Source organism: Prionailurus bengalensis, chromosome E2 (genome assembly GCF_016509475.1).
Source record: "Prionailurus bengalensis isolate Pbe53 chromosome E2, Fcat_Pben_1.1_paternal_pri, whole genome shotgun sequence".
Lineage (NCBI taxonomy): Eukaryota > Metazoa > Chordata > Mammalia > Carnivora > Felidae > Prionailurus > Prionailurus bengalensis.
In genome coordinates this window covers 35,364,516-35,381,655 of record NC_057352.1, presented here as the reverse complement: position 1 = coordinate 35,381,655, position 17,140 = coordinate 35,364,516, and the positions used below count along the sequence as shown (strand labels likewise).

At 46.0% G+C, this 17,140-nt stretch overlaps 1 protein-coding gene across 2 annotated transcripts; it reads left to right on the top strand.

Moving 5' to 3' along the window:
- The first annotated feature begins 73 nt into the window (after window positions 1–73).
- CFAP20 (cilia and flagella associated protein 20) lies at window positions 74–12,768 on the top strand. Of its 2 annotated transcripts, XM_043599319.1 has the most exons (7): window positions 74–211; window positions 326–445; window positions 9,289–9,368; window positions 10,077–10,188; window positions 11,213–11,401; window positions 11,750–11,860; window positions 12,330–12,768. In XM_043599319.1, the coding sequence occupies exons 2-7, from the start codon at window positions 362–364 to the stop codon at window positions 12,333–12,335; spliced, it is 582 nt and encodes a 193-aa protein (XP_043455254.1). In that variant the 5' UTR covers window positions 74–211; window positions 326–361; the 3' UTR covers window positions 12,336–12,768. The 2 variants fall into 2 exon arrangements, with proteins under 2 accessions (XP_043455254.1, XP_043455253.1); XM_043599318.1 differs by having other exon boundaries at window positions 93–445.
- Window positions 12,769–17,140: the final 4,372 nt, after the last annotated feature.

Here is a 17,140-nt window from a genome sequence, read left to right as displayed (position 1 = left end):
TTAAGACCGGAAGAGACAGGAAGTCCGTGATCCTTGTGGCAGGATTGGGTCCCGCGTGCTCAGGGGGCGGGTCAAGTGGGCGGAGGTATCCATTTTACACAGCGGACTGCCCGCCGCCTCCATTTAAGGCGGGGAGAGGAGCGCGGGCGGCAGTTGCTGTGGTTTCCCAGTTGAGGTTGCTTGTTTCTTTTGGGAGCAGAAACTCGTGGAGGTAGTGTCTTGCGACCGATTTTACCCGCGAGGGACTACAGATCAGGCGATCAGGAGCGCAGCGCGACCAGGCCCAGCCCTTACTTTCCCTTCACCACTTGGTGCCCATATCTAGGTCGGCTCCGGCGCGGCTGAGAAGGCCGCGGGCGAGATGTTCAAAAACACGTTCCAGAGCGGCTTCCTCTCCATCCTCTACAGCATTGGCAGCAAACCCCTGCAGATCTGGGACAAAAAGGTCAGGAGTTGGGGACAGCCGCTGGGCGGGGTGCAGGGGCCGCGCGTCCCCTCCTCGTCCTGAGGCTGGGCACGGGGTGGTGGGTAGTTGTGTAGAGTTGGGGCCTAGGGGTAGGGGAGGCCGGGCGGGCGCTGCTGTGACCTGTCCCCAGGCTGTCGTGACTGAGGTGCAAGGTAGGGGCGTCGTGTAAGCAGTTGGGGGTGCGTGTGGGGTGGGCGTGGCTGGGGTTTAAGCGTCCATGGTGTGGTTATGACAGTGGTCCCTCTCCACTGTCTTGATTTGCTCAGTCGGTTCCTCAGAAGCCTCGGTTTCCCAGTTTATATAGTGGGATAGATAGTACCCGTGTCATAGCGTGAAATGCATAAACTTACTTGAGGTTGCTTTGGGAGCATGCAGATGAAAGAAGCTGCTGTTCACTGATTTCACAAATATTTACTGATACCCTGTTTTGTGCCAGGCACTGTGCTGGGCACAAGACACAGAGCTTTTGTTCCAGGCATCCTTATAGAGGCACAGCCAGAAAGCAGTTATGTTTGGATTTCATTCATTTGCTCCTTTCCTTCCAGTGATCTCAAACAAGGGAGAATTCGGGTGGCCTTTGGCACCTGCTCCACATTCAGTGCTACTTGGGGTCTGAACTGTGCCTTCTGTGCTTGATTTCTACATCAGGAAAATTGCAAACTGGTGATAAAGTTTTGTTTGGGTTAATCAGTTCAGAGCCAAGTACAAGCCTCGTTATTTTTATTCAGGTCTCCCCTGGGTAATACTTTCCCTGACCCCAGGAGATGATGACCTTGTCCACTTTTTGGAGATGTGGGGTAGGGGGGCATGTATGTCTAGCAGGCTGTGCGTTGGTCTGCGTTTTATTACTTGGTTATTTCATTGCTCACGTGAATTCCTAGTCCGCTGTACCCTTTTTTAGGATGAGTTCAGGTAGGCAGTCTCTTGTGGAAGACAGGTGATTTTCTCAGGGGAGAATGGAGAGAAGTGGTATGTTGAATGGTATTTTATAGAGATAAATGTGGGATAATCTAAGTAAGCAGGTTATGGGTAACGAAGCCAAGAATCTGGGAATTCATCTCAGAACAGCTCTTTGTCTTCCTTATCCGCAAATGAGCGTTTGGGGCCACACAGCGATTGGTAGAGAACACCGAGAGGCTTCTGCCGGTCAGGACTAGGGAATTCTGCATTTTGAGAGCAGCTTTGAGAGTGCTGTGTTCTTCATGTCATTTCTATAATAGTTGGCAGCTCTGAATATAATGAGTTGCTTGGGCCCTATGCGCACGTGAAACATCGAAGTCTCCTCTTTTCACTATGCTTCTGTCCACAAGCCTAGTCTCACACCAGGAGTATTACACAGGAAAGCAGTTCCTTAGTTTTGTTCCCTACGTTATTGAGGTTTTCAGTTCCATGATTCTGTTCACATTGGAATAAACACTGAAACCTCTGAAACTGCATCTCTACAAAGAGAACCTGGTGTGAATGTACCTGGGAACTTTGTAAGGACGATGGCTGCCCACCTGTGGCTGGGCTTAGTTATGGGCTGTCAGGAGGCATGGAGGGAGTAACCTTGTGTGCTAGCTGAACGTGCGGTTACAACAAAAAGGTCAACGTAAGGCTCTTGAAATAGAGAACGGGACCTGGTCTAGGAGAGGTTTCTAGAGCAGGCCAGAGAACTCAGTAACACTGAAAGACTTGCAGTGGTAGGAACGCTTCAGCGTTTCGATTAGGTGAAACTTACCAGAGTTGTCCATTTTGACCTTTCTGGGCTTGATCTTTTTGTGTGTGTTTTATTTTTCAAATGCAGCTTTTCGGCCAGTCAATATGTTTACACATGGAATATAAAAGCAAAGTAACCATGGTGCACTGTGTCCCTTAACAACGCCGCTAGAGGTCGGATGGTACCCTAATGACATAAACACATGTGAAAACATTATTAGAACACCTGGCAGGGTTACTTGGAGTAAATTAAACAGACCTTTTGGCAAAGAAAACATTTAGAATAACACTCATTTTAAGCAAAATTCTTATAATAGTAAAAGTTAATTATATTTTTACTTTTTGTATTTCTTTAAGTTTATTTATTTTAAGAGAGAGAGAGCGAGAGAGCGTGTAGGAGTGGCAGAGAGAGAAGGAGAAAGAGAGAGAATCCCAAGCAGACTCTGCACTGTCAGCATGGCTCCCTACATGGGGCTTGAACCCACAAACTTTGACATCATGACCTGAGCCAAAATTGAAAGTCAGATGCTTAACCGAGTGAGCCACCCAGGTGTCCTTCTACTTTCTGTGTTTGTTTGTGTATAATGTTTATTTTTGAGAGAGAGAGAGAGAGAGTGTGTGTGAGCTGGGGAGGGGCAGAGAGAGGGAGACACAATCCGAAGCAGGTTCCAGGCTCTAAGCTGTCAGTACAGAGCCCGATGTGAGGCTCGAACTCACAAACCGCAAGATCATGAGCTGAGCCAAGGTCAAATACTTTTTGTATTTAGACTGAAATGGGTTTAGGGGTGAATGTTTTCCCCTGGGGCAAGGGAAGGAAAGGGAAAGGATAAGTTTGGGGTCAGATCCATAGGCTTTGTTGCATGTGTGCCTTTTCTTAGCTATATTAAAGTCCTCAGGAAGTGTTGGGAATCCAATTCAGTTGGGGAAACACTGGGAATTGATATACTTATCAAAGTATTGAGCAACAGTTAAATCACAGGCATTGGGTAGATCTGGGGAGATAAAAAGCTAGAAGACATTTTCCCTGCTCTTAGGGAGTAAGGCAAAGTTGTAGTAAAGGTAAAGTTCGATGGAGGGAGGGATAGACCATCCACATTTATCTAGAAATGACCCTGAACTCTGCCAGTAGTATATGGCTATTTTTGTTACTATTGTGATTTCACAAACTTTACTATTCTCCTTCCTGAGTTTATGGAGAAGAATTTCTATAATTTGTTTTTTGTAAAGAGTAATCTTGGAAAAATTAAGTTTGGCTTCTGTTTGGGCTCTGTGTCTCCTTATGAGTGTGAAGAGTGAATGCCATATTCATACTAGTGAATTGACAGGCTCAATTTTTGTGGGTGTGCTTACTAACATCTGTAACATCTGCGTTTATCAGACCCTCTTTGAAGTTCATAGCTCCTGCCGCCCATCTCTTCCTTCAAATCTCAGTTTAAACATTGTTACATTGGGAGCTTAAGTTAGGTCTCCTGTGTATTCCTGTGGCCCTCTACTTCACACTGTATGGCAGTTGCCTATTTATTGTGTATTTCCCACTAGACTACAAGTTCCTTTAGGGGAAGAAAACTTTTTTACCTTGAAACCCCAGGGCTGGAGTTGGGACAGTGTGGATGTGCGCCCTGGCTGTGTCCTATGTCCTGTCTTGTGTAACCTTGGGCAAGCACTTACCTGCCCAGTTTTCTTATTTTGTAATGATGCCACCTCCTTCCATGATTATGGAGATTAAATGAAGGTTTATATAAAATGCTTGGCAACAGAGTTATGGCATACAGTATTAAATAGGGCAGGAAACCCAGGAATTTGCTCAAGAGTAAACAAGTTTATAATTGATGCCTAGGAATAGGAAATACAGTAAAGCCAGACTTCTGAAATTAGAATAATTTAGTCATTGTAGCATGGCTTTCCCAGTCCAAAACCCTTAACGTGACTCTAAGGGCACACAGCACATGGTCGGGTGCCTGCTTAACCAATTCTCCAGGCTTGCCCCCCCCCCCCCCCCACCGGGTTCCCCTCTTAGACCTCCTACTGAACTGAAGGAGGTTGTGTTCTCTCACCTTCAGGCCTTTGTACCTGTCCCTCTGCTGGGACCCACCCCACCACCTCTGTTAGTCTCCAGGTTATAGCACAAAGGCACTTCATCAGATTAAGTGAGTCTATATCCACTTGCCCCTCCAGGTTAAGTTCATTTATACCCCCCTATAGAGCCTCTACTTCCTTTTCATCATACCCATCGTTCTTGAAATTCATTCTTGAAATTAGCTTCTTAAAATCTGTATTCCTTGCTAGACTGCAAGCCTCCTGATAAAGACCTCTGTCTTTATCAAACCAACAGCTTAGGAGAAATTAGGGGTTTCTTAATGTTCCCTTAACATCTGGAACCAGCAAATATTTCATTTATTAAAGGACTTTTATGTTTAATGTCGATATCACTTCTGGTTTGTAAAGAAAATACCAGAAGGTTCTGTTCCCACTTATGCCTGTGTAAAACATAAAATGTTCATATTTCAAAATATGTTTAATATCCTAAAAGTCTACTAGATGATAATGTTAGTTCATACAAGTTTCTGTCTTTCTCACCTCTCACCTTGTCTTTCAGCTGCCGCTGATCCTCGCCTATTCTAAAACTAAATATTAGAAGCAGACTTTTTGTGGTTGTTGCTGGATAGTATTAGATTCCTTCCCTGTTCCTAATTTTAAAAATGAATAATCTCTCTCCAGAAAAGGAGTTTCCACACCCTCATTTTTAATTAGCAGACTTTCTTGGTACATGTTAAACTGCTGCGTTCCCGGTAGTAGGATCGAGGGCATTGGACATGAAGGTAGTGTAGCTGGGTTTTTTTCCAGACTTTAACTGGATCAGCCTGATGATGTTTATTATTCTGAGTAATAGCTTTTACTATAATTGGGCGAAGGCATGGGTTTGAGTTACACTTGCCCTTGCAAGGCATTGCTAGGAAGAGACTGGTTAGCACTGCACTTAATTGCCTTTACTTTGTATATGCCCAGAGTTTTCCGTGTGCTATCTGGAGAGTCCCTGTTAAGTGCAGCAAAGGGAAAGGAGCTTTGACCCATCGGAGCCTGCAAGGCCCAGGCCTTGAGACAGAGCTATGCCCAGCTCTCCCCACAGAGGTCTCCCTCTGCCTGTTTTCTGACTTACATCCCGGCCCCTAGCTACAGGCGAAACTTTCCTGCCGACATGTACAGCTCTAATGGCTTAATGTAAATTGGAACATGTGTCATTATTAAGACTAGGATGCCAGATGGCTGAGGGCTCAGCTGTCTGCCAGGATAAGTGGGTGGAGCCAGAAAAATGAAAGGTGGGGGTAGAGAATGGATACAACTCATGTGTTATTTTTAAAACACTTGAAGAAATATGGAGAGTTGGCTAGCTTTCTCCCTATCCCAGTAATACTTTTTTCCCCTCAGCTTGACCTTCCTCCCTGGAGCTTACATTGAAAAAAAAAAAAAAAAAAAAAGAAAAGAAAATCAGTGTTCTTTATTAGTTGCCCCAGTGACCATGGAAAGCCTGGGAGAGTGATTGCAAGAAGGGCTTGAAGGTTCCTTTCCTGGTGTTCACAGAGGCTGAGAACCTTTTTGATTTGTTGTAGCCAGGAACCTGGGTTCTGCAGCTCCCAAAGTACCTCCATCTCATAGCTTTGGGGGTGGAGGGAGGGTGGGGATAGGGAGTTCGTGAAAAAAAAAAATGTAAGATTGGCTTTGTTTATTTTTTGGAGGAATAAAACACTTGTAACCTACACCTTGATAGCGGGACTGTGTCATGAAGTAAAAAAGAATGAAAAAGTCAAAAACAATTGGCACTGTCTCATTTAGAGAGGGAAGTAAGATAAAACCTATTTCCACCGTAAGCAATAAATACTGACCAGTTCACTTTATCTTCATTTCAAAGCCAGGCCTGCTTAGTGACCTCTGAACTGGAAGGAGCTAAGGAAAGGAAGTCAGTGCTTTCTGAGGTCGTGTATCTTGTTGTATGTGTTTGTCAGAAGCAGGGCTGAGGAGGGGGTTGCTTCCTGCAAGACCTTTACAATTTAAAACAGTGACGGCCAGACTGCCAAGGTGGTTGAGAGGCCTTGTCCCAAATTGTCCACCCCGCTTTTCCCTTGATCCTAGTTTTAGAGCCTAAAGAGGTTTGGGGAGGTGTCCTTTAAGTGCTCCTCTCTCTGATTAATTGCACCCCCCACCCCACCCCTCTTTCCCAGTGAGTTTTGATCTGCAGCCCTTAAATAAAGGGGAAAAATCATAATTCACTAACCAATCAACTTAATTTGATTTCAGAACTCTGGCAGTTGGTGATAGGAGAATACTTAAAACTCCAGAGAGACCGGTGGGCATTCCTTTGAAAAAGCTGCCTTTTTTCCTGGTTCTCCTGGTTTATGGACTACGTTAATTAATTTTGTAAGACCGAAGTCCTGGAGTGTGGTGGTTGATGTGTTGCTGAGAGAAATTTCTCTGTAGGAAGTTTTTGAAAGTCTAGCTAAAAATGAGCTTGCCTCTGGGGCAGAGGCAGAAGAATAAACAAAGTCTGTTTTGGCTTCCAGTCTGTTGGCTTCTGCGTGCTTTGTAAGGCATTGTTTTCTTCTGTATAAAGACTTGAATAGTAGCATTTGCTGGAGTGAAGTCATCTGCTAGAAACTTTGAGATGGGCAGAAGCAAATTTTCTAACATTTCCTCCCTGTGGAATCTGGCTGAGCTTTCTGGAGCCGAGAGAACATTCTCCCTGTGCTCTGAAAGACCTTTGGGGATGTAAGGTTTGAATCCATGCTTTTAAGCAATATTGGATAAATTGCAACAAGTTGCCTTTTAGCAATAATTAATTGATACTTCAGGTTAACCATGTCGATTGTTGCATTGTGTATCCTTTAAAGAAAGAATGAAGTTGTAAAGAATAATTAGTTGTATGTTATCAAATTAGTGTTTGCATCTTGTTGGAATACCAGCCCCTCTTAGCAACATGACTACATCACGTTATTTGGAAATAATTTCGCATTTGATTCCTCCTTCACCAGCAAGTCCGTCTGTTTTCCACAGCAGCTGTGGGCTAGCAGATCGAGGAGGAATATTGCCATTTGGTCCCGAGTGTTTATGTGGGCAATGAGGTGGGCCGCGTTGGCATGTGCTACACAGACCCAAGCCTTTGTGCTCTTAATCTCCCTGGGAAAGAGGCCCAGAACTCGAAGCAGGAGGGCAGCGGTGTCGCCAGCTTTGTTTGAGGAGCACTTCAATGTGACGTTTGTGTCTTAAGAACCCAAGAAATGCTGCATTGGCAGAGATCTGGGGCCCATCCACCCTGCATTCTGTCTCTGATAATGGGCACCAGAGGCTGATTTGTGGGAAAGCATTCCTCATGCTGGCAGCCTCCCTGGCTTTGTGATAGACCCCAGTCTCTCTGGCTTCCTATAATAGTCCATGGTGGATATGTTATCCAGGAGTTTTTTTTAAATCCTCCTTGAATCTATTCACCCTTGCCAACTCTCAGGGTGACAAATTCCAGAAGTCAGCAAATATTTGAATGCTTAGTGTATGCCTCGCATAGTACTAAGCTTTGTAGAAGATGCAAATGATGCTTACTACTTGATCCCTACCCTTGAGCTTATACTTTTGTAAGGAGACAAGACTCAGTTACATCTCCCAGAAAAAGATAGGCAGTGATATCAAATGTCCCATGGGAACACCAAGCACACCTCAAGTGGATCAAATTCACAGTACCAGAGGTCAGAGACTGATGCCTAAAAACAAAATGCCGTATTATTAATAATCCATTTTGAAAATACAACTCTCAGTCAGACTTGACACCGTATTCTCTCTTTATATGCAAGTCTACTGGAAAGCCAAAGGATTGAGTCAATACGACATGTCAATACAGCCATTTTCACTATGCCTGGAAAAAGGTCACATGCTTTAGGTGCATCCTGTACCAAATCTTGTTGATGTTTTTCATGTGTTAATACATTCAGCCCTAATAGTCCAGCCCTGTGTCAAAAATGCCTTTGCGTTTCTCTGCTGTGTCCATATTAGGTGCTTAAGCGCTCATTGCTTGAAGGTAATTGTGCTTTCCTGAATATTTTAAGAGGGGAAATCCATGTTGAATATTGATCTCTCTTCATATTGTACCTCCTACATATGCAGCAGACGACACAGAACCATGTAGGATGAAGTGCTAAATTATATGGTCTAGGCTACATGAGCCAGACAGACAAATCAGAAAGAAGAGAGGTTGGTGTGGGCTGAAACACTGAAGAAGGGTTTTGTGTGCAGCACCGATGAGACTTGAATTCTTTAAAAATTTGAAATTTAGGGAAAAAATAAGGAAGCGGGAAGTAGGAGCATTGTAATAAGCAGTGTAGAAGATAAAAATGATGCTTGATACTGGGGAGTAGTGCTCTCATTTTCTGGTTGCTGCCCTCCCAGTGGAGGTGCCCTTCCAGTGGCACCCAGGATTGGGCCTTTTTGACCGAAGAAGTATATAAGACAGTGTGGAAAGCCTGGTCATTAATCCTGACTCTGTCACTTAGGGTCCTCATTTGCACTGCCCGGATGTCAGTGTCCACATGTGTAAAATACCACCTACCTTATGATTTTTGTTGTTAGGATTAAGTCAGAGAGTGTATATGAATGTTCCTAGTGCATAGTAGGCACTGAGTAAATGTTAGCTGAATCGAGTTGATTTCTTTTTCTTTTTTATGTTTATTTTTTGAGAGAGAAGGAGAGAAAGATTCACAAGTACACTCCATTCTGCCAGCACAGAACCCAACTGGGGGCTCAAACTCACAAACTGAGATCATGACCTGAGCCAAAACCAAGAGTCAGACACTTAACTGACTGAGCCACCCAAGTCCCCCTCGAGTTGATTTCTTTGGGAAGAAATTTATCCTAATTTATAGATTGCCAAGTCACCTGCAATTCCTGTGGTGGCTGATGGGACCTTATATAGAGGTAATATCATGGCCTACTTACAGATAAGCTCAGTATACTGTGTCCCAAAGTTCTGTGTTATGCCCCAAGAGCTACTGTGGTTTTCTTTAAATGGTCCCATTCAGCCTTCAAAATCTTAACAAAGTTGTTGCCAAATATTTCAGTCCTAATTGGTTGAATTTTCTTCGTTGTAGGTGCGGAATGGCCACATCAAAAGAATCACTGATAATGACATCCAGTCCCTGGTGCTAGAGATTGAAGGGACGAATGTCAGGTAGGTGGCCCCTCTGCTCACCCAGAGACCGGGTACACCAGGGAGGCAGTACGTCATAGAAGTTAATAAGCACAGACTGTGGCACCGAGCGCCTGGTGTGGATCCAGCTCAGTGCTTACAGCTTACCTTGGACAAGTTACTTAACCCACAGGCCTTAGTTTCCTCATCTGTAAAACAGGGATAGTAACAGGACACCTTCCTTAGAGGGTTGTTGTGAAGATTAAGTAAGCAAATTGTGTATAAAGCACTTAAAGCCTGCTCAGCACATAGTAAGTGCTGTATGTTAGTTATATTATTATTAATAAGTAACCAAGGCTGTGGGTGTGGGCGGAGGGATGGCACCGGTCATAGTAGATGGCGTGTGCCACTGTGTGGCTCTCTGTGCCACAGTGGTCCTAGTTTACGTTTTCTATCACTTGATGCTTCTCTTAGACCAGAACTGAGTCTTCTCTCACTGGAGGAAATTCCTCAGATCGCTGGCCTGGCTTTGTTTTTCAGGTTATTTTTTTGTTGATGTCTAGCCCTGTGTTCAGCTTTTGTTTCAGAGTCCAGCATTGTGTTTTCTTAAGCATCAGCTGATTCAAGGATTGAGGATTGGGTGAGGTATCTGGCTCTTTTAGATCTGCTTTCCAACTTACCTCTTGGACCGAGTGTTTTTGCTGTGTGTACCACAAGGGAAGTGCTTACCAGTGTCCCCTCTCTCTGCAGCACCACGTATATCACCTGTCCCGCAGACCCAAAAAAGACATTGGGGATTAAACTGCCCTTCCTTGTCATGATTATCAAAAATTTGAAGAAATACTTTACCTTTGAAGTACAGGTTAGTATATGCACATGAATGTGTACACTCTCAGCTATACCATAGGAATAGCTCATCAACTTGCAGGAAAAAAAAATAGCTCTGGGAAAGTATCTTTAGTCCTTTGTATGTATTTTTAAAAACAAAATTTTTTTTAAATCTTTATTTATTTTTGAGAGAGAGACAGAGCAAGGGAGGAACAGAGAGATGGGGAGACACAGAATCTGAAGCAGGCTCCAGGCTCCGAGCTGTCAGTACAGAGCCCGACACGGGGCTCGAACCCACGAACTGTGAGATCATGACCTGAGTCGAAGTAGGAGGCTTAACCGACTGAGCCACCCACGCATCCCATATTTTTTTTTAAAGTTTATTTGTTTATCTTGAGAGAGAGAAAGCATGAGTCAGGGAGGGGAAGAGAGAGAGAATCCCAAGTAGGCCCTGCTCTGTCAGCACAGAGCCTGACGCAGGGCTCGAACCCAAGAACCGTGAGATCCTGACCAGAGCCAAAGTCTGACACTTAACTGACTGAGCCACCTAGGAGCCCCTGTATGTATTCTTTTCTGCTTCTACTACACACTTGATGCAGCCGTTATTATACGGCATAAATTTGGTATCAATTTGGTAGTCAAACTTTAATGCCACATTTTTAAAGAAGCAGTAGGCACCTAGGAAGTCTGAACAACAGCTGTAAGTTTCAAAGCTTAAAGGTTAGAGTAGCGTCCATTTAATACTGGTTATTGTTGGTCTCTGTTCTAGTATTTTTGATTTTTGAAATGGAAGAATGTTTATGAAATCTTCTATGGTCTGTGGGCCCTCGGGTGTGTCATGTGTCATAAGCAGCTGGTGTTGTCTTGGCAACGGACAAGATAAACTTGCTACTTCCGGGCCATCTGCATCCAGTGTGACCTGTATCTGGTCTGTTTATTCTCCCTTGGGTCTCAGCCTTGGGAAACTGGGCTGTGGGAGTTCAGGCCCTTGTCTTATACCCAGGTTGTTTGCTTCTTCCAAGGTAGAGTTCACGTGACTCTTTTTCTATATGTCATAGGTACTAGATGACAAGAATGTGCGTCGGCGGTTTCGGGCAAGTAACTACCAGAGCACCACCCGAGTCAAACCCTTCATCTGTACCATGCCCATGCGGCTGGATGATGGCTGGAACCAGATTCAGTTCAATCTGTCAGACTTCACACGGCGGGCATATGGCACAAATTACATCGAGACCCTGAGAGTGCAGGTGCTGGCTCCTTTTCTTGTGGAGTGCCAAACGGGAGAAGAGAGTGTGCTCTGCTTGTTCCTGGCTTGTGGCCCTGGTGACAGAACAGTGTGGGTTTTTGGCTAAGGTGCCCAAGTCACTCTCCAGAGGGCTCAGAGAGGTCCAGGCCATATTCAGGTGTCTGCTCAGATATAGTGGGAGAACACAGCAAGCAAAATATCCCTCTTGCCAGACTCCAACCCTAAGCCATGCTGAGGAGAGGCCAAAGAGATGAAGCTTTGACAGCCTCGTAGGAGGAGCTCTAGGAGAATCAGGAAAAGAGGAAGGGCAATCCTATTTTGTCTCTTAAAATAAGTCTTGCACCCACAGATCCACGCAAACTGTCGCATCCGACGTGTTTACTTCTCAGACAGACTCTACTCAGAAGATGAACTGCCGGCAGAGTTCAAATTATATCTCCCAGTTCAGAACAAAGCAAAGGTAAGCCAGCCTTCCTCGGAGGAAGGCCAGACGGTGAGTTGGGGGAGCTAGAAAGTGCTCTATTCTGAGTTGGGTTGCAGAGCCTCTCAGTGCTGACGTGGGGTCTGGAGTACCTTTCATTGTAAGATCTTGGGTCTTCTTCCAACATCAGCACTGAATCAGGATCGGTCCTGGGAAATGTTCTGTGACTGTTGTCTCCACCTCCACAAGGTGGTCCTGCCTCTCCCTGGGTGGCATCCTGCTGCTTCCTGCTCACGGGCCTTCCTTGGAGAATATCTTCCATCTGAACAAATTCCTGTCAGCCCATCGGTCTCCTCTGACACAATGCTGGGTGCTTCTTCCATGCCTGCCTGCTGCTGACATTGCGCATTTCTGCACAGTCCAGTGTCACCAGAAAGGGGAAGGCGGGTCGGTGGCACTGACCATCTATTTTTCTGATTGCCTCTTCTCTTTGTTTCTTTTTCTCCAGCAATAACTAGAATGCAACTCAAGGGATGTCAGACCCTGGACATGGCTCTTAGTTTGAAAAGGAAACTAACTGGAGGACAATACAAAAAACAAATATTTCTATTAGTTTACTGTGCTGTGGTTCTTTTATCTACTACTTGGTGTCCTTTGTTGTGGACACCAGTGACCATGCCAGAATGCCATCCTCGCGTTGCAAGTGCCGTGGGGGGTAGGCCGGGCTCTGGTGCACGAATGCTGGACTTTACCCAGCTGCCTGCCCCAGTGTGTGGAGACACATTTACCAGGAACTATAGAATTAAAGATGTTCCCTAAAGCAATTTCAGACCAATATTTCTTCCTACGGTTTATTCATTGTTTTATATATTATCTAAATATATGTATATGCTGTGTAATACTCATAATCTGGAAATGAATAAAATGCTATATTCTTGGTTTGTAAATTTGGGTTTTTTGTTTGTTATTTTAGAAGGAGAGAGAACATGAGTGGGGCGGAGGAGGGGTGAGTCGAGGGGGAGGGGGAGAGACTCTTCAGCAAGCTCTGCACCCAGCGTGGAGCCCAACGTGGGATGTGATCCCACGACCCTCAGATCATGACCTGAGGCCGAAATCAAGGGTTGGACGCTCAACCAACTGAGCCACCCAGGCACCCCAGTAAATTTGTTCTTAGTTTATTTATTTTTTTTTTTAATTTTTTTTTTTTTAATTTTTTTTTTTTTTTAACGTTTATTTATTTTTGAGACAGAGAGAGACAGAGCATGAATGGGGGAGGGGCAGAGAGAGAGGGAGACACAGAATTGGAAACAGGCTCCAGGCTCTGAGCCATCAGCCCAGAGCCTGACGCGGGGCTCGAACTCACGGACCGCGAGATCGTGACCTGGCTGAAGCCGGACGCTTAACCGACTGCGCCACCCAGGCGCCCCCTCTTAGTTTATTTTTTTAATGATATTTTTCTTTCCTTTATGATGTGAACATAGAGCTCTTTCCAAAGCACATCCCATACGCTCATGCTGTGAAATATCTTGCGGTAAGCACTTACAGGACAAGACATCTGTACAGATACTGATTTATAACAACTCCAAGCTACACTAAATGGGGAAAAATGTGAACAGCATATGATCAGTAGAATCATCTTACTAGGCATTGGGGCCCGAGTCAAGCTTAAGACAAAATGGCATCTAGTCCAGATTGCTCTTAATTCCCTTAGCAAGTTGTCACATTGGAGCCCCACATGCTCTTTTGTAACCACACCTACTGTCCCTCAGCATTGGAGCCCATCACCAATGGGCTTGAATTTAGGGACTTCCTTGCCTTGAATTTAGGGACTTCCAGGAAAAGTGTTTCTCTAAACACTCGAATCACATAAGGGAGCTGAAAGCTTACCCCACACTCTCCCTTATACTGCTTCTTGGGCATATGGTCCCTCAGTGGGATGGCCAACCCCGGCACAAATAGTTATATTCACAGAAGTTAAACACTTCCATGATGCGACTACCCTGTGTAAATTCGCTGGGGGGCGGAGAGGGGTGGGCAGGGAGGAAGCAGTTTAGGGGCAGAGAAGAGCATGGGCGGATATGCCAGATCTTGAAGGATACAGTTAAACTAGTACAGTGACTACATCTGGAGACAATAGTTATTGTGTCATTTGTAGACTTTGTGTACTATAAAAAAATGTTTTTGAAAAGTAAGAATTTCAAAGTCAAGAACAAAAGGCCATTCTAGATACTGGGCCCTCCCGGGGAATCCCCCCTGGGTCTGGTTTCGTCCCACAGGGATGACGCTGGAAGCGTGGGCACCAGCCACTTAGACTTCGGTGAGACGTAAAAACCGTGCTGAATTTGCTGTTGCCGTCACGGCCTTCTGTGAAAGTAAATGGCAAGAAGCGCTCCTCTCCCACAACCTGTACCCTCCAGAGTGCGCTGCGGGTAAGCAGCAGGCCTCTGCCGCAGCAGGGCCAGGGGTCTGGAGGGAAAGGTGCTCCGCTGCCACCTCGTGTGACTTGCCGAGTTTGCGTTTCTCCCCACAGTTGTCGAGCGCCTGACACTCGGGTGGGCCCAGGACAGCTCTGCCCTTTCTCTTCCTGCTAACGACTCGACTGGAGCCGCCTCTTTCACGGGTGCTGCCCCTCTGTTGGGGTCAACACACAGAGGGCCGTCAGCCCAGGTAACAGGGCCAGCCCCAGTCACATCTGAATGTTGTCCCCTTGTCCATCCTTAAACATAGTAGCGTTGTTGTTGTTAGATCCCATGGGCCTGTCCCCTGAGCCTTCAGGGTTATAGTTGGAATCCTCAGAGATGGGTGGCGGTGGGGTGGCCAGGGACTTCAATAGAGCTCCCTATCTCTGGTCACTGGACGCTGAAATCTTCCTTCCAACATGGTGTCTATTGTGGCCTGAAAGAAAGATGCTTTTGTGGAGGCGAGGAAATCTGGTTAACTTTTCATCTCTCTTCAGTGCCAGGCCATCAGGGAAGTGCTCCTGGAAGTCCAGAGAAACACAGCAACACACTCTCCTCCACACAGAGCCCCTTTCACCCCAAGGCACTTGTCAGACTATGTATGGGGATTACCTCACCTCCCTCTTTGGGGTGGAAGGCGACAGCTGTCCACTTCCCAGATGCTTTGCATATCCATTTGAGAGGAAGTGAGGGGGCGTTGGGGGTGATGGGGTGTATTATCTAAGCTGGACCCAGGCCAGTGTGAATTGTGGAACCAACGAGTGCACGGCCCCTTGCCCTCGGCTTTCCAGCTCACCAGGAAGACGGCAACAAACCATTAGGAGGCTGAGCACAGGAGGAAGGAAAGGACAGGCTGTGAGGGTTAGCAGCCTCCTTGGAGCTGGGGCCAGAGTGACCTTACAGTGGAGAAATTGAAGTGGGCAGGGTCGCGTTATCAGGCGCCTTGGAGGTCATGGTGTGTTTTAGAAGGAATTGCCTTCCAAGTGAGAGTGTTAGTTAATTGTCGTGAACTTGAAGGGACAGGTGTGCAACCATTCCCAACAGGATTCATCTTGGGTGAGAGCAGATCCACTGTGGCCCTTATTTGCCACTGGCCCACCGAATGATTTTCCTGTAGCCAGACTGGCCCCCTCCTGGGGTGTCTCTCAGGAAAGTCAGGCATGCCAAGGGACAGACCTCCAAGCTGATTTCCCCAGCACCTCAGCAGATTTAGCCAAAAGCCTCACTGAGAATTCACTGAGAAAGATTTTGGCGCTCTCCTTGTCTAAGCCCTCTCTTCCTCTTCCTCCATTTTACTGATGAGGATGCCACAGCCCAGGGAGACATGGGCTGGGACAAGGACCTGGATCACCTGACCAGTCACATGCCACCCCTGTCCTGCTTGCATGGGCACTCCCCCTGTCCACCGGCATCCTGTGTGTCTGGGTGTGCCCTTTTTATAGAGAGCAGTGAGATGTGAGAGAATGTCCCCCTGGGTGGCTGGGCCAGGCCAGACCCCACTGCTGGAGAGATCTCAAGGCCAGACTCGGCTCTGTCTCCACAGTGGGCCTTGCCTGGTTGTCCCCTCATGGCTGCATGTTAGCTTACTTACCTTCAGCGCTGAGGTGAAGAGTGAAAAGCTTGTAGGGCAAAGGTTTCTGTTTCACTAATGGATCATAAAAGTAGCCTATGTTCATGGGAAATATAAACCACAAAAATAGTATAAAGCCAAACAGAAGCCCCAGTTCCCATTTCTGATCTGAAGGCATTTGAAGGGGCTAGGCCAAGTTTTACCTGCTTTACGGGTATTTGTTTTGCTGAATTATCGCAGCACTGGAACAGGAACCATTCTCGTTTTACAGATGAGAAGACCAAGGCACAGAGATGAGTGTTCCTGAGCTCACACAGTGATTCCCCCCTTGGCGGAAGCAGATTTCAAACTCAGGCTGTTGAACCCCCGCACTGGGCTCTTAAATCACTTGACTTCTTTGACCTGCTGTTTCCTCCTCAGCAAAATCAGCCTGATGGGGAAAACACATGAAGTGTGCCTCAGAGCCGGGCTGGAAGAGATGCCTACGAGCGAGATGTGTTGTTTTCACACAACAAAAAGCTATACAGCAACGAAAAGGGACAAATTGCAGCTACAGGTGCAGCAGCAGAGGAAGCATGACTCCCGTGCATGGTGAAGACAGCAAGGTACAGTATATCAAGGGTGATTCCTTTTCTGTATGACTTAAAAAAAACTTCCTTAACGATTACTTATTTTTGAGAGAGAGAGATAGAGTATGAGCAGGGGAGGAGCAGAGAGAGAGGGAGACCCAGAATCCGAAGCAGGCTCCAGGCTCTGAGTTGTCAGCACACAGCCCAACATGGGGCTCAAACTCACGAACTGTGAGATCATGACCTGAGCCGAAGTTGGATGCTCAACCGACTGAGCCACCCAGGCGCCCCTCCATTTCTATATGACTTTTAGATAAGCAAAACAACATATTCCAGGATGCATTTATAAATGACAAGCCATAGTGACAGCAAGGGGGCTGGGTATCTCAGAACTCAGGACACTGTTTCACCCAGGGGTGGGGGATGCGGGTGGGAGGACGGGGGCATGAGTGACAGGAGAGGGGCTTCATGGAACTTCCAAGGACCACCAGTGCTTTATTTCCCAACCTGGGGAGTGTTTGCACACCGATGTTTGCTTCATTACAATTTGAATCACACTGTGGAGTATATTCTTCTGATTGTATTTCTCAAAAAAAAAAAAAAAAAAAAAAAAAAGTCAAATTTCGATTACTTAGCCCTGGCCTATTAAAATGCATACGCTTGAGGCCCAGCTCGTTAAAATGCAGATTTTCTTTCAGGAGATCTAAATCTGGCTGAGAAA

Bases quoted from the DNA above. Each gene is read 5' to 3' on its own strand.
- CFAP20 (XM_043599319.1), top strand. From the start codon at position 362: ATGTTCAAAAACACGTTCCAGAGCGGCTTCCTCTCCATCCTCTACAGC. The intron at 446-9,288 runs GTCAGGAGTTGG...TCTTCGTTGTAG, and splicing joins TGCAGATCTGGGACAAAAAG to GTGCGGAATGGCCACATCAA. The intron at 10,189-11,212 runs GTTAGTATATGC...TATATGTCATAG, and splicing joins ACTTTACCTTTGAAGTACAG to GTACTAGATGACAAGAATGT.